We start from the raw sequence: 21,399 nt of genomic DNA on the forward strand, positions 1-21,399 counted from the left end.
TGTATATAGAAATTTATATATAAATGTCAAATTTTACGGCGAACACCCAAAATTTCCGGGGATTCTTTTCTGTGTGTAGAAACATAGTAAACATTGCAATGGTCGTTTATTTTGTATTGTCAAAACATTTTCATCGGTCGAGATATCTTCAATTGAAAATGTCACACTTAATTGAAATTGCACTTGATCACGTGTAATCACATTAGTTTGCTTTGTGTTACACATAAATATATTACCGGAACAACAAGAAGACAGGCAATGACATCTTTAAACCAACTCATTGAATCATCGAATTTTTCGGCAACTTTTTTAAATCGTGTATGGCTTGAGTTGAATATAATCAACTTTACGGCGACACTAGCAGCTTCTCTGCACACATATCGTAAAAGAGTGTTAAAAAAGCATAGTATTTTGGCAAATATATTATGGCACTATCGCTATGGTGTTACATCTCAAAAGACTGCCTCTGGAACAATGTTTGGACTCAAACCAATCAATTCAAACAATTTATTAAAGCAATTATTATTGAATAATAACAAAAAATCTATATTTGCATGTTGGAAATTTAAAAAATCACTGACACTGAAACCGCACGCAGCAAAGCATGGGGTTAATGGACAAAACAGTTACAACTTGTAACTCACAAGTCTTACATAGAGGATTGTATAAACGTTCTACAAGGCTACAAACACTTATAAAACATTATTTATAGCACATGCTTTGCTTCAAAATGCACAAAACTAATGAAATAAGTCTAATAAAATCGTCGCCGTTCGAGTTGTTTTCTGATGATGTCCAAGTTGCTGCGTTTGTTCCAAATCGATTGCTGCGTAATCCATGCAATGTCGTATTTGAACAAAATTCATTGCGAATCAAGTCAATAGAAATTGTTCTAATCTTTCTTATTCCTAATTAAAAACGCACGAAAGAATGAATTTTTAAATAAATAGAATTCAAAGAAGTCTTACAAATTTCAAAGGCGGGATACAAAATTCATTGTGAATTTAAAACCAAAAATTCAAACAATACATGCACTTGATCTTCAACGATGGATACCAAACAATAAACTTTATTATTTCAAATCGAAATTCGACATTGAATGTCCAATAATCAACGGTCGCGACAGAATGTCGGTACCAATGCAATTTAACAAATCCACCTACCACTATAATTTCACACCATAATAACGCATTTAAACAATTTGGCAGAATGAATTGCTCACGTTATCTAAAAAAACTAAGTGGAAAAACTGTTCAAAATTCATTGTAGTAAATATTAACGAAAAGCAAGTTTTTTAAATGCATGAAATTATTTTATTTTTGTATTGAAAATTTGATGATAAGATATTTTTATTAAACGAAATGATTTCAATTGCGATTTAAATTTTACAAAACTGTTCTACTCAATCGTTTTTTTTTTTCAAAGGGAGAAAACTTCGAAACGATTTGATACAGAAATCGTTCTCTTCGTTATTATTCGCACATGAAAACGTCATTTAGATCATGCAAATGCCCTGCGTGTGTTTTGTTTTGCTTAAATCGACGTCAAATATAATATGGATGTCAGTTGTACAACCTGAATCATGATTTTGCGCAAATTTTCATTAGAGAAAAAAGCCTGGTAAGAGAATAACATTGTATGGATCTGTCAATTTAAACAGAGCGTATTAGTATCTGGTTTTTATGCATGTAGAGTTTAGGGGCTAGAAGAAGAAGAAGAAGAACTGGAAGAAGAGCTCGAGGATGAGCTTGAAGAGCATTTATGGTGCGTAGAGTCATCATGATGTTCGTGTTTATGGTGTTTGGGTTGCCTATGATGTTTAGGGTGGTCATGCGTAGGATTTTCAGATTGCTGAGGAGAAACATTCTCATATTTTTCGCAATCTTTTTCTGAAATACAAACTCCATCCTTCCTGTAGAAATCAGGTTTGCAAGTACAGTTTGGACTACCACAGCCAGCTTTGCAGACTTTTCTGATCTCTCTTCGTTCACAAGTCAAGTCATTACATACGTTTTTACCACACGGATTGAGATATTCATTTAAACCGGGACCTACCGATGATCAAAGTCCAATTGAATGAGTGAAATTTGAATCAAGATGATCTTGTACATACATATGTTTACACATTTCCCTTTCTTGTTTCGACAAGTGCCATCAATACAACGACAAGCAGCAAATTTTCCACTACAATCTGGTTTGCAAACTGGTCCATTGGGGTCGGCATCACAATCCTTTTCCGTGCAAAAGCTTCTTCCACACTTATCATATATCTCGTTCTCTTTGCATTTGGGACCTAATTCAACAAAACAAATCTAATGTAAACGCAAACTAACTTTGAAATGGAAATAATACTTACATTGACGCTTAGTAACACATTCTCCTTGTTTATTACGATAAAATTCATCTTTGCATCGGCATCCGCCAGCCGTGTCACAAAAATCGCATCCTGGAGCATCATCTGGTGTACCACAGAATTTTTCTGTACATGGATTACCTCCGCAAGGATCATACACTTCATTTTTCTTCTTGCATTTTCTCTTTGGACCTAGTGAGATGAAGAGACAAATGATTGAATGATACGCTTAACAAGTGGATTGATATTTTCATGCGTACAATCACGTTCATGAACACATTTTCCCGTTTTATCATCACGATAATAGTTGGCTTTGCAGCGACAGCCAGGATTAACTTTTTTGCAACTTTTTTTCACTGGACAGTGAGTTTTTTTCACAAATCGATTATCACATGTCAACGTATTGCATTCGTCTAGTCCACATTCGTCGAACACTTCATTTTCGCCTGGGCACTTGATTTTCGGGCCTGTTTGAAATAATGAATGAGCAATGAGCATACCAAAGGTGTTTCTTAGTTTAATGATCAGCTCATACTTACATTTACGTTTTGGAATACAGTTACCGTGTTTATCCCTCAAATATCCTTCCTTACAAACACATCCTCCCTGTGTGTTGCAAACACATTTATACATAATATACCAATTTTCGCATGTTTTATCAACGCACGAACTATTTCCACACGATCCCCATACTTCGTGTTTGCCTTTGCAGGGTGAAGGACCTAAACAATTCAAATAAACATGGTCAAACATAGAATTCCGAATGGTTTGAATTGAGAGACACCAATAATTACATTTTCCTAGTGGAACGCAGACTCGATTTTTGTTTCGGCGATATCCATCTTTACATCGACATCCGCCAGGTATTTTGCAAAGCTTATTACATGCTCTTGGTGGTTTACCTAGATCGCTGCATGATGGATCGGTGCATGCATTCGGAGCGCATTGACTGTATACTTGATTTACTCCTGGGCATGGTGATGGACCTATAACGATGTAAACAAAAAAAATGGGGAAAAACGTTCATATTTGATCTATGGCATTTAATCTGTAATATTGAGTGATGCTTACAATCTTCAATCGGAACACAATTTCCGTAGTCATCGCGTGCGTAACCGCTTGCACATACACATGCCCCAGGTTCACAAACGTCCGCACAATACACATCTATGCCAATATTACTACACTTCGGATCACTGCAACCATTCGATCCGCATTGATTCCACACTTGATTTTTGCCTTTACACACTCTTTCACCTGAAAAATTCAAACAAATATTCCAGAAACAAAATATTATTTGAACTTTAAATGAACTGAAATGAACCGAAACACAATTTAACATTCATCTCCTTGAATGCAAACAGGCATCAGGAGAAAAATAAAGAAAAAAATGCGAAAAAATATTCAATTGTAATTTTGTATTATTCTTACATTCTTCTGGTGGAACACAGATTCCTTGGTTGTTTCGGTAAAATCCAGTTTTACATCGGCATCCTCCAGGTGTAAGGCAAACCGTAGCACATGATTTTGGCTCTTCATCCAGATCGCTACAGGATGGATCAGTGCATACATTTGGAGCGCATTGATCATAAACTTCATTTACTCCTGGGCAAGGTGATGGACCTATTAAGGCATGAACAACGAAGAAAAGCTCGAATTACATCAACTGTATCCAAACTGTAGTATTGATAGATGCTTACAGTCTTCAATCGGAACACAATTTCCGTAGTCATCGCGTGCGTAACCGCTTGCACATACACATGCTCCGGGGTCACAAACGTCCGCACAATACACATCTATGCCAATATTACTACACTTCGGATCACTGCAATCATTCGATCCGCATTGATTCCACACTTGATTTTCAGCTGGACATTTTTCTGGACCTGAGCAATTCACGTAAATATAATGAAAAAAAGAATTTAGACTTTAAATGAACTGAAAAGATTCGAAACACAAATTAACATTCATCTCCTGAAATGCAAACACCATCTATGTTAAGAAAGAATCCATATAGACAATGACATCCTGGATTCTTTGGATCGCAGCCAGGTTTGCAATATTTGGCTTCCTCTTTGCGATCACACGTCAAATTGGTACAAGCAGACACTCCACATTCATCCCAAAATTGATTTAAACCACAACCTGCTCCCCAAAACGTCGTAGATAATTTCAAGAAAAAAAAAACTCATGGAATAAGCGGCGATCAATCCAATATACACACACAAATGACCAAATATATTTATTTTGACTATTTTCGTGGTCAAAATGCATAAAGATGTCATGAATGTTGTGTATTCTGCGGTATGTACTTACAATCTGAGCGTGGTACACAGTTGCCATACGCATCCCAAAAATGATCATCCATACAACGACATCCAGTATATGTTTTGTCGCATGGCATTTTACACGCAATTTGATCATCTTTTTCGAGACATGTCTTATTATTGCACGGGGTTATTCTGCAATATTCATATACTTGATTCGGGCCACATTGTGGTTCATCATTTTCATATTGAGTTGCACCATCTTCTGCCAATGTTTCGTCACAATCAACTGAATGAATTTCAAAATGAAATGATTAAAACTTTAGAAGAAGTTAAGAATAAACCATTGGATAATGATGTACCATTTGTTACGAAGAAACCTGCTAGCATGGCAAGAATCACAAAAAAATATCTCCGATTTTTTTCTACCATTTTTTTTTAGCCCGTAACAGTCACTTGGAAGCAAAATCAGAGACTAATCGTATGTACATGAGCTAGCAGATCTTATAGAAATCACTAAAGGAGTGATTGAAAATGCAATAATCGAAATATTTAAATGTATTCTTTTATTTTTAATGCAATCCCATCTACGAACGCATTTATTTTGCATCTGTTTACGCGTAGAAATTGACTAAGCGCGAATGGTGGATTTTAAAAATACATGCATGATCACACAAAATCGGCCCATGTCAATATCATTCGATCGAAACGCTCGAAAATAAATGGGGGTCTCGTGAATATGATCACCTAGTAACAGGCATTTTCAACGCTGAACTGATAACCATTTACATCTCACAATAACAGAATACGTTGCACTTATCTTGTGAAATTGGTGCTATTTTCATTATTTTTCACTGGAATTTGCCGTATTTCACAAACCATTAATTAATCATGCACAGAATTATTACACACAAAAAATGAAGCAGCGCGTATATCCACCTTGAATATTCATTGAACCGTATCATATGATCAGATTTCTCTTTCACACTGAACTCGGAAGAATCCAGAGAAAAATGATCTCTTTCAAACATTCGCAATTTATTCGCACCGTGACTGGTGCAAAACACTTGTGCTAACAAATTGAATTTATTTCTACTTAAAGGCCATTCGGAGGTTCACTTTTCGGTCGCTTGATTGCGAAATACTTCTGTTGGTACAAATGCGACGTTCCCAATGATCGATCGAGTTGAGAAATTTGTTTTGTATCCACAATTCCACTGAATAACAGATTATATTGTTGTGTCACGCAGCTGCCGATAAATGCAATAACCTTTATTTTTGCTCATCACATATACAGGGACCCGTTGCACCGTACAGCTACAATAATTGTAAACTTGTATATTGTAAAATTGATTTACAATTTTACAGGTACCTGTAAATCTTATTTAAAAGTTAACAATTTCTTGTAAAACGCTAGTTTTCAAGCATTCGCAACGAAAAATAGTTTTTACTTGATAAAATTCTTTTTATAAAGTCAATTCGTGAGGCAAAAGGTAAATTATTCATTTAAAAATTATAATTTGAAGAGCAGAGGTCAAAAAGTGAAAAAAGTACAAAAACCACCACAAAGTAGGTAAACCTCCCTCCCTAACCCAGGATCAATTGCATTTTTGGATTCCTCGTCGAAAATTAGCTATGCCTTCCGAACATCAGTTTTTGATAAAACAACTCACTGTGGCTCAAATCATCTCTGAACGTGTACTGGGAAAAATTGATTGATTTTTTGCTTTTTTCAGTTTTTCTCCCATAACTTGTACCTCATAAGCGATGGAGCAGATTTTTGTTCAGCAAAGTTTTAGATCTCGCTGAAATCTACAATTTTGCCGCAGACAGTCATCACTTTTCTCCTATCAGTAAGGAGATAACAGCGATAATTGATAAAAGCTATCAAGGCCATTATCTCCTTACTGATAAGGGATAGGTAATGACTATCTGCGACAAAATTGTAGATTTCAACGAGATCTAAAACTTTGCTGAATAAAAATCTGCTCCATCGCTTATATGGTACGAGTTATGGGAGAAAAATCGAAAAAAAGCAAAAAATCCGTATAAATGTATAGAAAAATATCAATTTTTCCCACTGCACATTCAGAGATGATTTGAGCCGTAGTGAGAGGTTTTATCAAAAACTGATGTCCGGAAGGTATAACTCATTTTCGACGAGGAATCCAAAAATACAATTGATCTGGGGTTGGGTAGGGAGGTTTATCCACTTTGTGGTTGTTTTTGTACTTTTTTCACTTTTCGAGCTCTGCTCTTCAAATTGGGTCAACATGGGAGGCCAACACTATGTGCCAAAAAATTTATGGGACCAGGCGCAACTTTCGTGGGATTCCATGGCGAACTCGTGTTGGGTGTATACTCTAAATTCGCCTTCAAATGTTAAAAAATTACATCCCGAACACTTTCGATGCATTTTTCTCCGCTTAAAACTCAATTGGGCAAATATATCCCACGAAAGTTGCGCCTGGTCGCATAGATTTCATTGGCACATAGTATTGGCCTCCCATGTTTACCAGTTTGAAGAGCAGAGGTCAAAAAGTGAAAAGAGTACAAAAACCACCCCAAAGTTGGTAAACATAGTAATTATTTTATAATATTTAAATGAATAATTTACCTTTTGCCTCACGAATTGACTTTATAAAAAGAATTTTATCAAGTAAAAACTATTTTTCGTTGCAAATGCTTGAAAACTAGCGTTTTTCAAGAAATTGTTAACTTTTAAATCAGATTTACAGGTACTTGTAAAATTGTAAATCAATTTTACAATTTACAAGTTTACAATTATTGTAGCTGTACGGTGCAACAGGCTCCAGGTTGAATGAAAATATGCAAACAATTGTCAATTGAGTGGATGCAAACACTTTGTCGAAAACTGACCTTACTAGCCTAACAGGTAAAACAGTGTTGGCTGTTGTGCTTGCTTTGAAGAAAGACTCCTGGGATTTGATATTCTGGATGATAATTGTTGGTAAGTGAAGAGTAGTACGTTCAATTCTTGGATTTGAGAGTGTAACCCACCTACTTTTAACAATTTAAATTCTATTAGGTTTGTCATTGATCACATACACAACATGGTTAATCGGTCAAAGGGATATTGCAACTTTTTTGACCAGAAAAAACGCCATCTTACGTCGTGCCCGTAAATTATTTCACTGTACATTTAGATGGTAGAGCTTGAACAAAAGTTCGAAACTATGCTTAAACTTGGAAATAGATTGATAAACTTGATGAAATACATATATTTTATGGTCGTTGCAATACCCCTATGTAATCGTTATTCATCAGGTAAATCATCATAAAATTGTTTTCAATATTTTTCAAGTGTAAAACCGGTCTTCTGATGCCAGCTATATTTTGGTCCGTCGTCTATACAATATGTGTGATTGTTGACTTCGGACTTGCATGTGCTCGTGTCGAGGCATTTTTATGGGATGTTGCTTTTTGGCTCCCCTTCATGAAACTTAATTATACCGAGCGTATGGGTATAAATGCAGCTCTGTATGTCGTAAGAATCATCAAATGTGTCTATGATCTTGGTTAGTGTAAATCGTACGGAATTGTTATTATTATTCATTCTAATGATCGAAGAAAATATTCAGAAACGGATAAAAATTTATTTACAGTGTTAGGAGTGCTTTCAAACGTTGTGACGTACTCACATTTCACGCATACGAAGGAACTTGAACAGCAACGACATGCATTTATGACACAATTTCAGTAATTCTGGTCCATGAAGAAAGCAACTGTGGAATGAACTGTCAATTGTCACGTTTTATATTTCCTTTCAATAAAACTCGGTTCAAATTTGAATCGAATTTCAAATCGCAGTTCACATTATTATGTTTGCTCAGTTCGAATAGTCAAATTCTGTACACTTTCGAAAACGATTTGAGATCTGATTTTTGTATCAAATTCATTTTAAATTCGGTAAAATCTAAAAAAAAACTGAAATCGACATTGAAATAATTTGTAAATTGGAATCATCAATCAAGCAGAGAGTCTTCGTCATTCGGAATGGTTCGACCGATAATCAGAGAGTGCCTTTGCATGAGCCTAAGATCTACTGGAGCGTTATTGGGATGGTTTTAAGTTGTAATTAGCTTAATAAGTATAATTGTGTTGGCTGTTTTGCTTGCTAAAGACATAGACTACTGGGACGTGATATTCTGGATGGTTATTGATTGTGAGTAAAGAGTAGTACGTTGAGTTCTTGAGTATGGAAATATACCGAAACTATTTGGAGTTTTAACAATTTTATTACTATTAGGTTTGTTATTGGTCGTATACGCTACATGGTCACTCGGTATTTATCAGGTAAAGCCTCACCAGATTTTAAATGAACAAAGTACATTGAAAAGCTTTACTGTTGATATTTTGTTAAGATAAAACCGCACTTCTTATGCCAGCTATATTTTGGTCTGCCCTCTATACAATTTGTATGATTGTTGACTTGGCACTCGCATGTGCTGGTGTATGGGCATATTTGTGGGATGCTCAATTTTGGTTTCCGGAGGAAAGCGATTACCGCGTGATCAAAAAACTTGACAATATTCCCCACATCATAAGAATTATCGAATGTGTTTTCAACGTTGGTTTGTACCATTCATATTGATTCTTATTGAAAAACATTTTATTTTGAATTTATCAGCAAATATATATCTCATTTGCAGTTTTAGCTGGGATTGCAAATATTGTGACATACTCACTTCTAGCCTATACGAAGGAGCTTGAACAACAGCGGCAGCAGTTTATGACACAATTTTATTAATTCTCCACCAAGAAAGCGTCCATAGAATGTGTAAACATTCTAAAAATTCATATTTTTGATAAAACAAAAACTCTTACTCATTGAAGTCTCACATTTGAACTTACTGTAGAAAAGCGAATACATTATTATCTATAGCAAAAGTATACACTTAAAGGAATCTATAGAAAAACTAAATAAAATTAAAATTTGCATCATCTAATCCTTTATTATGGGACGAAAAAATCCAAATGTGTTTTCAAAAATCAAATATGATTTAGCTTCTATTTTTTTTTACACTTGTACATTTGCTTTGGGGTCTTTTCAACTCAAAAAGTAAAAAGTTTAAAGAGTAGTCATCCATTTTACAGTCTATTCAAACGCTTGCAAATATTTCTCATGAACGAACAAAAAAGTAAAAAAAATCAACAATTGTATCAAAAGACATTCTTGAGAAAGAAAGAAGAGCTTTCGGATAGTTCATCTTTAATAGCGGTGTTATTTGATAAACATAAATGATTGCATCAATATTGAAGATAATACAAACAGGGATTCTCAACAGACGTTGCGAAGTAGAAGTATATGAATATTCGCTAATCTGTCCGATAGTAACAGGCTGCTAACAAATATTCGCTTCGAAATTAAGAAAAAATGGGCTTATTTTTTCGTAAAATTGCATGGTTTGTCATGGTATTTGGTATCGCTGATGAGTTCCCTGTATGAACCGATCAAGGAGGCTAAAATACAGTTTTTGGATGAGTTTCTTAGTAGCGACCTAATCCAAGAAATGAAAAAGGACACCACACTATTCAATTATTCAAATATATATTCATTTCATTTTTCTTTATCTCTCACAAAACAAGACAACATTGGCTGCCTGTTATCTTGGTAAATTCGATAGTTTCACCGAAGACAACCAGAGTGATAGTGATAGCGGTGCATCAGTATTATCATCGGAGAGCGATCACAGTGACAACTACAGCGACTACAACGACGAGTGCGAATGAAGAGAGATGTTGATGATGGAAGACAGCAAGAAATATCAATTAAGATTAGTTTTAAGAGAAAAATACAAATGATAATACCATTATAGAACTTAGTTCTACGTCGTGACAGTGCCTGCTGAAAAGTCGTAATAGGCTATTCTTACAGCATAGGACGCACACAATTCGGCGAATCCGTTCGAAAGAAATGGAGTGCTTTGAATCGATCAAGGCGTTTTGAAGACATCAAATCTCAACCAAACATTCACGTTGATAGTGATGACGATCAATCTGACGAGGAAGATATTCTACTATAATTCAAATTTTATGAAACAATCAGATCAGATGGCGCACATGTTACCATATACATCAAAATTGAAACACTCAAGAAATATGTCGATCGATTTCTAGAATATTTCGCGCGTAAATTGGTTGAATTACCCGTCGAAATAACAGACAGATAACGTCTGCCCTATGAAAATAAATGCACACGTATTTGCAAACTTGGAATTTCTTTTATTGAAGAATGTTCAAGATTTGGTTTTCATTTTGCAGTATTATTGTACGTTAGGGAAAATATGCAAAAAATGTCAAAGCGGTTGCATTACTTTCAATCATCCATAGAATTGAGGCTGTGAGAATGAAAATGGCAATACAGGAATAAACATTCTGAAACGCATCAAGAAAAAAAATTCGCAAAAATGAATCATGAGTTCTGAATATGCAAAAGTGAAACATGAATTTACATGGGCAGCATAGGAGGTTCATGGTTCACTTTTGCGTATTTAAAACTCATGATTCACTTTTACGAATTTTTTTTTCTTGAAGCGCTTCAGAATGTTTATTCCTGTATTGCCATTTTCATTCTCACAGCCTCAATTTCTAATATTCTATTCGTTGAAAACCATTTTTTCGTTTAAATTGTTGCAACGTTGATAAGGAAGTGTTCAGTTTTCGAGAAATTGTTTTGAACATTGATTTTATTGCATACGAGAAATGCGTCCTCGATGAAAATGGATGTTCGCTTCACCGAACAGCCTCAAATACCCGTTTAAAGTCACTCATTCAAATGTAACAGTGTTAACAACTAATTTCATTAGAATTTTCAGATTTGAGCACAAAACTCATTTGAGTAATAAAAATGATTGAGTCAAATGATACTGAAATATGCTAAGTCGTCAAATATTCCGTTGTATTGAATAACACAGTACAGTATTCATACAAATACATCGACCACTAAGAGAATGTTGATGAATGTGTTTGATAGATCGCAAGTAGTATATGTTAGGTTCGGTTGTTGCGCAAGTCTGAGGTATTCCTGTGGATCGCTTTGAAAGAAATCTGACAATCATGAAATCAGTTTGAACTTGACAACCTGGTCGGTTGTAACGAACGCCTGGTTCATGCTTCACAATTATTGTTTTAGAAGTTTGTTAAGTTTTGAAATGTTAGTGTTCATATACGATTGGGTGACATGTTTTCGATTGAGTTGGTAATAAAAAGTGCTGTGTTTGCATTTCAGATTCAAACAAAAGAAATGGGTTTTCCTGTGTTGTCTTCTTTTTGCGGCCTTAGTTTAAGAACTGGCGGATTGATAATTGGCTATAGCCAATTTTTCTTATCAGCCATTATGATTAACTGTGCCTTCAACCTTTCCACGCAATCCATAGCATTTTCTGCATTTTTCGGTAGGTTCTTTTTGTTGTGGGAAAAAAATGTCCAAATTTTTCGTTTTAATCATTTCATTCGATTCTATTTTTCTTACATGTTACAGTTATATGTATGATAACCGGTCTTCCTTTCATCTTTGGAATTCTCTTGGTAAGTAGAAAATGCAGTTTTCAAATAGAAAAACTTTTTTGAATGAAGAATCAAAATGGATGATAGTTTTCTTCCTTTTGAGTCAAAACTTTCGAAAAACTGAATGGTCCTTTTTTGTTTTGGCGTCGAATAATAAGCCGAAAATCACATTTCTGAACATTTTTCACAGTTTTCATCCCTGAAATTAAATTACATCAATCTCACATGAATGTCTAATATATCATTTGTCAATAATCATCAATTCATCCATTCTTTACAGAATGAACCCGCATGCTTGCGACCAAACATTATTTGGGGGAAGATCGTGTTTGTGCTTGGTATTGTTTTGTGCCTTTGGTTTGCCGTATGGGATGTATTATTTGTAATTGGTATGGTTGCTGACCTCATACCAATGTATAAAATGGCTAATGTAATAATGTCAGTGCATATTGCGTGGCTAGTCTGTGCGATAGTTACAGGTAGGTTGTCAACAATAATTCGATTAAAAATGAAAAAAAAAGAATGTGCAAATATTTCGTAAAATTGCAGTATTGTCATGGTATTTGGTATCGCTGATGAGCTCCCTATATGAATCAGTCACGGACGTCGAATCTCACGAAAATGCTCACGTCGACAACGTTAATATTGACGATGATCAATTTGAAGAACAACATACTCTTTTAACATTCAAAATTTATGAAACAATCAAATCAGATGCTCAACATGTTACCAAATACATCAAAAACTCCTTTGAATCGCTTGAGAAATATTTCAATAGATTTCAAGAATATGTTGCGCGCAAATTGGCTGAATTCGTTGAATTACCCGTTGAAACAACAGAAACGCCAGATAACGTTTGCCATATAAAAATGGATGAACAAAATGAAGAAAAAAGAGCAAGAAATGAAAATGATTCATGTAATATAACAGTAGAAACGGATGCTGAAATCATAGCAACGAAACAAAACGATGTGGTCGAAAAGGAAACGGTTTGAAAACATTGCATCAAAACCTTAATCTCATTTCTTCCAATCGCTCGAAAATCAAATACCTAAAATCGTTGTCGAGAGCAATCACAATAAGATATGATTTTAATGCGGGCACAGATGTTTTCCCAAAACAATTCTGCACTAAAAAATATGATTGAATGAAATTCAAATCAAGCAAAGGAATTTGTTTTCGTTTTGTTTCACTTTTTTTTTTGTATCAAACACAATAGGTTTATAGCCATAATGTGCAAGTTGCTGCTTTGGACATTAACTTTGGATATTAAGGTAGTATATTAATCTACTTTCACTAAATGCACATGTTTCGCTAAAACGGAAGATTGTTACAGAGCAGATTCTGCGAAAAATGTGTATGCCACTGCGTCAATACATTACACGTTTGAATGAGTACAACGTTGTCGCTTCAATCGAAAGGTCACGCAAGCATCAGAAATGTTTCGTATTTGTTTACATTCAAACATTTCGGTTTAGCGTAAGTTTATGATGTGCCGGTAATGCGTTCGTTGATGCCTTCTAAGCTCAAACATCAGATGTGACAATGTTTATAAACCGAATTGTACGCCGGTAGAAATGACGTCAATATTACGCTATCATTTATTTTGATTTTGCTCTCAAGCGTTTAAGTTAAGCTCACATATTTCATTTCAACTTTGATGCAAAAGAATGCAAAATACGCAAACATTTCGATGACGTAAGTTTCGATGGAATCAAACAATTTCTATGAAACAAAGACTAAGAAAAATGAGCCAGTGGAAGAGAAGATTGGAGTAGAGAAGAAATAATTTGTTCAGAGGACAAAATCAATGATGATATTCCGAATGGAAGATTCCACTACCAAAAAGCAAATTTCGCATTCAGTATAAAACAGAGCTGAATGAAGCGGGAAGAAAGGATGTGGATACAAGACACCAAAACTTCAATCGGCTGACAATTTATTCACATTTCGTGGCAATAACATATCATACAGCTTACGCCTATACGTACAATGTGCTATCGCATTTACTTCACAACACATACGCATTTCGATTCTTCTGTATCGCACTCACACTCTGCGGTTTTTGAGTGAATTCGTGCTTGCGCTGCATAAATTTGTGCTGCGTCGTTTTTACTTTTCTGTATGAGTTTGCGTAAGTCGCGAACACAGTGAATGTGTTCAACATCGCTTGTGATGTTCATATTCGGAATGACTATACAAAAACAATTATTTTGAGCTGCTTTCGCCAGTTATTCGTACACAGTTGAGCTGTCTGCTGAGTCCATTGAACAGAGCATTTTGTGTGAGTCTTTATTTGATATATGTAATAATGGCTTATGCTTTAACCCATTGTGACCGAGTGTTTCGAAACTGAAACATTGTATTTTTTTGGTTTAAAAAAAAAACTGATCGATATGTTTTCGCATTTGAGCTAGTTTTTATATGTAGGGCTTCTTATAGATGCTCAAAATTACGTTAGCTGAAAAATCGAGAACAATCATCAAAACTGATAAGGAGGGAATTTCACAAAAATTGCTTTTTCATTGAAAAAATATGTTTTTCTTCACTTTTACGATTAATTGATTGAATTAGGTTGAGAAACAAACATACACTATGAGTCATAGTTTATGACCCTGTTTAACTGCCAATTTAGCGTACAGATCATGATGGGTTAATATGACGTAGTGACATCTTTAGATTTCCAAGTTGTATTCCGTCAAATATGACTAATATGTTAGGGTCAATTTCAAAATTGATCATAATTGCAAGATCAATTATGCAAAGAAATTTTATATTTGCGTATTTTTTTCTCATTATCTTTTTTTTACGTTGAAATATTTTTGTAATAACAAAACAATAGCAAATAATTGCTCATTTTGTTTGTATTTATTTTCACAGTAACAAAATGGAATCAACCGAAAGATCTTGGTTTCGCATTGGTCCACGAATTGGTGGCTTGATAATCGGCTATACATTTACATACATAGCCTCTTTTCAACTGATTTTCTCTCAATATCCGGATATTTTGTCCATTTTTTCTGGTAAGCAATTTCTACTTTTGTGAGTGTAGCGAACAGATGCCATTCTGAAAATAAATTTTCTTCGTTTTAAGTTGTTCTGCTGAGCTTAAGTGTCAGATGGAATTGTGGAATCATAAGCGTAAGTTAACAAATCGAAAAAAATATTGTTTTCTATTGAAAATGCAGTCAAAAATCAAAGTCAATTTTTATGTTCTTTTTTCAATAGAAAACACCTGAATTTCTCTGGACATTATTATGGTTTGTGAAATTAGTATTTGCTTTGGGCGCTGCAGTGTGCATCACGCTGATAATTATGGAATTCTTTGTATTGGCGGTATACCTTTTAAAACTTGAAAATGGTTTCGCCGATGCAGATGATATAATGAATATTTTGATTTTCTTGGGTCCAACCATGGGTTTGTTCAAACGAAAAATGTCAATTATGTAATATTTATTTTTGAAATTTCAACCATTTTTCTTTTCATTTCAGTTTTAATGTGGTATTTATCGTCATACATGGATTCCATATACACGTCAGTAAAAGAATTAGCTGACTCAAATGGGCATCCTCGCACAGTTGAACCACATTCAAGACTAATTCAAGAATATTTGGAAAAACTAAAAGAGCTGTCTGACAAAATCATAAACAAATCAAGCGAACTATTGGAAAAACCCTTTAAAAATTGGCACACAAATCAAGAAGATAAGAATGTCGACATTGAAAATTCCAACTTTTTAAATGGCGATTTTTGTGAAATTATCATCGATCCAAAAACAAATCAAATACTCGCAACAAAAGAATCAGAAGCATCCAAACAATAATTCACTGATGATTCTCATCAATTTAATGAATTATCTGGGCAGATGTTACAGAGTGTGTGGCGCAATTTGGATTATTAAAGCATATCAACAATTCAATAGAATTTTGACTGTATATTGTATAATATAACTACACACGGTTCGAAATCTACGTACACATCTATACGATTTTCAGTAGCAGCGCCGTAGCCAGACCGGCGCAATGGGTGCATTGCACCCTCCAAAAATTTCAAAGGTGCAACAAAATCGGATGCAAAATCGGGTTTCAAAGGTGCAACAAAAGAAAAATTTCGATTTTGCACCCTCCAATTTTTTTTCTGGCTACGGCGCTGTTCAGTAGAGTTGAGCGGTCTATACGATTTTACGTATAGTCTGACGTTTAGAAGCGGTTTTTGCGGAGAAACATACATTCTGTAGCGTTGACAGATGCGTAGTTAACTAATACAAGCGCGGAATATATGTTTCTCCACAAAAAACGCTTCTAAACGTCAGACTATACGTAAAATCGTATAGACCGCTCCACTCTACTGAAAATCGTATAGATGTGTGCGTAGATTTTGAACCGTGCATTTTTTTGATTTCATTGAATAAACTGGTTTATATACTTTGATCGCCAAACACAACAATTCGTAGAATCGCTAAATTTGACTACAGCCGACACTTTTTACATATTATTTATACTTGTGATGTATGCATACTGCGCACAACACAGGTCAGACTCAATGAAAACCATTTATACTCACACTTGGAGTTTGAGTGATAATTTGAGGTTCAGTGCGTATGATAATGTCTCCTAGCGTTGTCACTTGAGTAGAATTGATCTTCTCGATAGAGTGATAATTTGAAACTTAGCTTCTTTTAATCGCATAGGGCTCAATTCAATGAGAAGAATTCATGGATAAAGAAAAGGTAAATATTGGAACCATTGATGAAGTCAATGGAAATGTCCATAATTTAAGTTGAACCATCAACTTTAAACTACCAATCTTTACACAGAATATAGTGCATCTCCAACACATAGTATCTGTTACAATCCCTCAGCACAGTCGAGTAACATATAGACAGTGTGCGTGTCGAGAAGAACGAAATCACAAAGCACACAACTTATATGATGATCTCTCAAAAAATCAGAGCTTGCAACGGCTTTAATGCAAACAGGTCTTTGTATCGATCGATGTATAAATTGCATATTCACCTTTTCAGTCGGACATCCAATGTCATGCATGCGCTCATCACGTTTCGGTGAAGATTTCTCATTCGGTTTTTTTGCTCGCTTTAGCCGGTATTTTGCATGTAAACATCATGACTCATCATTGATATACCTACCACATGTCTACCGTATGATTTTAGAGCAGCAAAATGCCTTAGATTTTGCATCTCTGCAGATATTCAATAGGTATGTATGTATAGAATTATTTGTTATTATGGTCAGGTTTGTGTACAATCGATCGCACACATCACCACACACGTATTCTTTGATTTATAGCGAGCGCCTGTATGTGAGCATCAGTGCATCTCACGTGCGTGGATCGGTAAACTTGATATCAAACGCACTTCAGTCTTTCAACATCGCTTCAAAGCATAAACAAAAAAAAAGTCACCATTTTCAAATTGATCATAACAACTTGCGTGAATTTCACCTGAAAAATCGTGTAGAATCTATGGATTTTATCTGATTCGCGAAAAAACATTTTTTTTCATTTGCAATATTTCATTTCTTTCTATCTCAAACCAATTTGTGTTCGATTCCAAATAAAACGAGTGAAAATAAGCGCGTATCGATTGTTCTGTTTTACAATCCAAACGATTCATTCCCCATTGAATTTGCGGTGGCTTTTGCTGGTAAAGAATTTGCTACTATATTTTTTAAATTTTTCGGTGACAAAAAATATGGATTCACGGAGCTCATATCGTGAGTATTGATAACAAGAATTTGAAAGACAAAATATTGAAAGTATTTATATTATTTCTGCGGTTAGAAAAAATGAGGGTTCTTGGTGCCGAGCATAATCATGTTGATAGTGCTTTACATCGTGCTTATTGTTTTCCTGGGTTACTTGCCATTTGCGGCATTATTTTGGTACTTGGGCGTTCATGTGTTGTTTGGCGTAAATGTATTTTCGGACTGGCTATCCGATATTGGCATATATTCAATCATTCTGATGTGGATTATCATTGCCATCATTTCAGCTAGATGATTCTAACCTTTTTACTATGATTTTTTTAACGTTTCTAATCGTTATGTGGTTCAACACTTTCAGTGATTGGTTGGTTAGTCACGATCGTTAAATATTCATTCTGTCAACATATACGGGCCACAAAGCGTCAAAACAATGCTGATTATAATGCCGTTTGCATGCAGTAATTTAAAAATCCATCAAAAAAGTGTTCAATATATTTAGGTTTAACAGAAATATAAACATATCGTCAATTCGCTACACTGTTTGATTGTTGTGTTTTACTTTGCATTGCTTTGCATGTTTGGAAGAAGAGAGCAAGCATTATAACCGTCAATTTTCAAATACGGGCTTCCAGCAAAGGAGTAGCGATGCGGTTTTCGTGAGCAGAACGCAATGAAGAGGCAAAAATGAATACATAAATGAGCACAAAATTTGCACACCAACAGCGGATAAACATTTGGTTTATTGCCCAAGCATATGTGTTTATATTGTGTTTGTATGTATTGACCGGATTCTCGCGAATTATCGCTTTGTTATGCATTTGGTTTTTTTTTCACGTCTTGTTCTTCTCATGGTGTTATGCATTCGCACTGCGTTTAGCCGCCATAAAGGATGATGATATGAAGCAGACGCGTGAAGCAATATATTTCGCGTGAATAACTTGCTAAGAAAGCATTTCTCTGTATAAAACACAGAATTGATTTTACGAGTGTGTATGTTTATAGCTTCCGTTGGTTTGAAGGAGTCATAATGCAGCAAACACATAGAACGTATCGTAATCGCATCTTTCTTTCTAACATTAAGTATGTATGTACATATATATGCAACATGTTGCAAAATTTCAAAGCCCCCCTGCATTGGTTAGGAATTGCGTCTTACAACTCGATCACTTCAGTTTCAAACAGCGATCTGATCATACGTGCTAAGCAGTCGTCTTAGTGGAATAAAATTCTGCATCCTAACATTTCAATACTATTCCGATTTGAATTGTGTAAATCCATAAGTGAAGCAAAAATATTCTGCGAACATTTACGACATCAAAATCGTTTTCTTTAGCCAAATTTTGACTACAAGTACATTGCGACCGAAGTGATTTTTTTGGAATAATTAATCAACGCGAATACGTAGAACACGTAAATTGTGACCTCTCAAGAGTTGGTTTGATAAAAAGAAGACAACGAAACTTTCATGGGCGCTTTAAGCATTACAAGTTGTTGTTGCTTTGATTTGGATATTGGAGGCCTAATCATTGGTTACCTTGAATTGTTTATATACATAAACAACTCTTACAACGCGTTCTCTAATCCATTTTTCAGCCAGCCTGGTTGGACTTGTAAGTTGTTGTCTAGCAAAATTTCAATGATATTCATTCATCTCAAGCCGTTTATCTTACAGTTTTGCCGATATTGATCTGTGTCTGCTGGATCTATGGTGTTCATTCCGTTAGTGAATCACTTTTCATTCGTACTATTTTTAACTGACTGTTGTTAGCAAAAAAAAATCAACCTATTTAACATTTATCAATTTAATTTCTATTTCTACCCTTTTTCAGAGACGCATCGCCTTTATGATGCCAAGCCTTGTAGTATGGGCCATTGCTTTTATCATTTGCACGAGCCTTTTGATAATCTTTCCGTTTGTAGCATTGGCTTGCGACATCCAAATTCACGAGCATTTACCCGTTTTAATGGCCGACCATCTTACAAAGTATACTGGCGCTGTTTTCTTCGCTGCACTCACCATCTGGGCAATCATTTCAGGTTCGTATAATATATATTCCGGACATATATATATATGCAGATAGAGTTTCTAATTCGCACTTTTTTATCTTTTACATTTTTTTTTAGCAATCATATGGTTCATTACAGCCGTGAAATATTCACTGTACAAACAGATGCAAACAGCCATCTATGGTAGAAACGCTGATGTATACACCGAATGTATCAACGTTTCGGTTTAGTCACACATTTTGCTGCCTTCACAAATAATACTTTTACATATTTCTGGACATGCAGAATGCTTACTATAAACGGAGACTTTAAGCGCTCACATTTTTAGAACAAACCCAAAATTATGGAATAAACTGAAAATGAAGTAAAAAAAATTCGCCGGTTTTTTGTTTTTTCTCTTTATAAATATTCAAATGATCAATGGTTCAACTTGAAGTCTATCATTTCGAAATTTTCTGCAATATCTAGCTCACTAAATGGTTTTGGTAAGGAGAAAGCATAAAAATATCCTGAGGTAAATTTGTGTTTGAATGTCCATAATAATACATGGCTTTTTTGTCGTTCATTTCAACTTACAAACTAAATATCGTGTATTTCTTTCAATTTTCTAAAAAGAAAATTTAATTTTGTTCACTTGGTTTTTTCCCACAAATTTTACGTTGCCAATAGTGTTTTTTTCATTGAGATTTTTCTAAATAATTCTAATTATTTATACATGGTTTTCATTGTCATCGTCGATTGTGATTGCGTGTTGTTTGTATGTGCCAATCAAAATTGAGTGGAGTTTGAATTCGTCTTTGTTCTGATTCGATGGCTTTGCCGTATTCTCTCGTATTCGTTCGTTTATTTGAAATTTTAAACTCCACTTAATTTTGATTGGCACACACAAACAACACACAAACTTTCCAATCAATTGGCACTTTGAATATAAATGAAAATTACAAAAAAAGAGTGTGAAAATCGTAAATGAGTGCGAATTAAATCAAAATTAAAGATTGCTATCGATCCTTTTTTTCTTTTGAGGGCGTGAACTAAACGAAAGAAAAATTCAAAACCTCTTTTCCAACTAAGTAATTCAATCGCATTAACAGTTCCTGTAAATGGATTCGGTATGTGTGGTAACCGAATGAAAACACATTTGCACATGCACATTTTTTCCAGCTGCACTGTAATTGCTACAGCACAATCAAAAATCTCTTTAACAAATGAAAATTCCCATCTCTTGAATCAGATTTCTCCATTTTTGCCATTTAAATTATAAGAGAACTGAAATATTCCAGCCAGATGCTTGGCATTGCAGCACAAAGCATTTTCATTATTCCTATGGAAAATGGTTGAAATGAAAAGTCACAGTTGCATCATGGCTTATGTCATCAAAATCTGTTCTTTTTTTTTTAATTGATTAAAAAACAAACGCAAAAATATGCAAAAATGCATATTGTTTAAATTATAAGGTGCAAACTATCAACGATAAGCATAAACATGCTTATGCAAAACTCTGCACACAAGAATAAGATT

General features: G+C 34.7%; 2 protein-coding genes and 1 long non-coding RNA gene across 11 annotated transcripts; 2 read left to right on the top strand and 1 right to left on the bottom strand.

Moving 5' to 3' along the window:
- Positions 1 to 1,290: 1,290 nt before the first annotated feature.
- LOC129577114 (tenascin-X-like) lies at positions 1,291 to 5,697 on the bottom strand. Its single transcript, XM_055463575.1, has 11 exons — positions 4,983 to 5,697; positions 4,670 to 4,909; positions 4,054 to 4,239; positions 3,785 to 3,976; positions 3,425 to 3,610; positions 3,148 to 3,339; positions 2,893 to 3,075; positions 2,614 to 2,820; positions 2,357 to 2,545; positions 2,114 to 2,293; positions 1,291 to 2,051 (listed from the first exon to the last, which is right to left on the bottom strand). Exons 1-11 carry the CDS (start codon positions 5,050 to 5,052, stop codon positions 1,696 to 1,698), a joined length of 2,181 nt encoding a protein of 726 aa, XP_055319550.1. The 5' UTR covers positions 5,053 to 5,697; the 3' UTR covers positions 1,291 to 1,695.
- A 1,607-nt stretch (positions 5,698 to 7,304) lies between these two features.
- Positions 7,305 to 8,938, top strand: LOC129577115 (uncharacterized). Its single transcript, XR_008688965.1, has 3 exons — positions 7,305 to 8,159; positions 8,247 to 8,806; positions 8,891 to 8,938. It is a non-coding gene; the product is annotated as an uncharacterized LOC129577115 (long non-coding RNA).
- Positions 8,939 to 11,639: 2,701 nt separating this feature from the next.
- On the top strand, positions 11,640 to 20,255 carry LOC129577049 (uncharacterized). 9 transcript variants are annotated; one of them, XR_008688959.1, is made up of 16 exons: positions 11,640 to 11,797; positions 11,873 to 12,038; positions 12,125 to 12,171; positions 12,431 to 12,629; positions 12,700 to 14,434; positions 15,031 to 15,173; positions 15,245 to 15,291; positions 15,379 to 15,568; positions 15,643 to 17,367; positions 17,458 to 17,813; positions 18,233 to 18,647; positions 18,752 to 18,921; positions 19,017 to 19,484; positions 19,547 to 19,593; positions 19,704 to 19,911; positions 19,999 to 20,255. XR_008688959.1 is itself a non-coding variant. In XM_055463464.1 (5 exons), exons 2-5 carry the CDS (start codon positions 19,340 to 19,342, stop codon positions 20,109 to 20,111), a joined length of 513 nt encoding a protein of 170 aa, XP_055319439.1. In that variant the 5' UTR covers positions 18,099 to 18,921; positions 19,017 to 19,339; the 3' UTR covers positions 20,112 to 20,255. The 9 variants fall into 9 exon arrangements, 2 of the variants coding, with proteins under 2 accessions (XP_055319439.1, XP_055319440.1); XR_008688956.1 differs by having other exon boundaries at positions 15,643 to 16,880; positions 16,968 to 17,367; positions 18,233 to 18,921; XR_008688958.1 differs by having other exon boundaries at positions 15,643 to 17,371; positions 18,233 to 18,921.
- Positions 20,256 to 21,399: the final 1,144 nt, after the last annotated feature.

The sequence above is a fragment of the Sitodiplosis mosellana genome, unplaced genomic scaffold, assembly GCF_009176505.1.
Source record: "Sitodiplosis mosellana isolate CC-2019 unplaced genomic scaffold, AAFC_SMos_1.0 Smas_scaffold_6197, whole genome shotgun sequence".
NCBI lineage: Eukaryota > Metazoa > Arthropoda > Insecta > Diptera > Cecidomyiidae > Sitodiplosis > Sitodiplosis mosellana.

Excerpts from the sequence above, each read along its gene's own strand:
- LOC129577114 (XM_055463575.1), bottom strand. The coding sequence starts at position 5,052 with ATGGTAGAAAAAAATCGGAGATATTTTTTTGTGATTCTTGCCATGCTA. Across the intron at positions 3,076-3,147 it reads CTGCGTTCCACTAGGAAAAT|GTCCTTCACCCTGCAAAGGC; the intron begins GTAATTATTGGT and ends TGAATTGTTTAG. Across the intron at positions 2,821-2,892 it reads CTGTATTCCAAAACGTAAAT|GCCCGAAAATCAAGTGCCCA; the intron begins GTAAGTATGAGC and ends TATTTCAAACAG.
- LOC129577049 (XM_055463464.1), top strand. The coding sequence starts at position 19,340 with ATGGGCGCTTTAAGCATTACAAGTTGTTGTTGCTTTGATTTGGATATT. Across the intron at positions 19,594-19,703 it reads GGATCTATGGTGTTCATTCC|AGACGCATCGCCTTTATGAT; the intron begins GTTAGTGAATCA and ends ACCCTTTTTCAG. Across the intron at positions 19,912-19,998 it reads CATCTGGGCAATCATTTCAG|CAATCATATGGTTCATTACA; the intron begins GTTCGTATAATA and ends ATTTTTTTTTAG.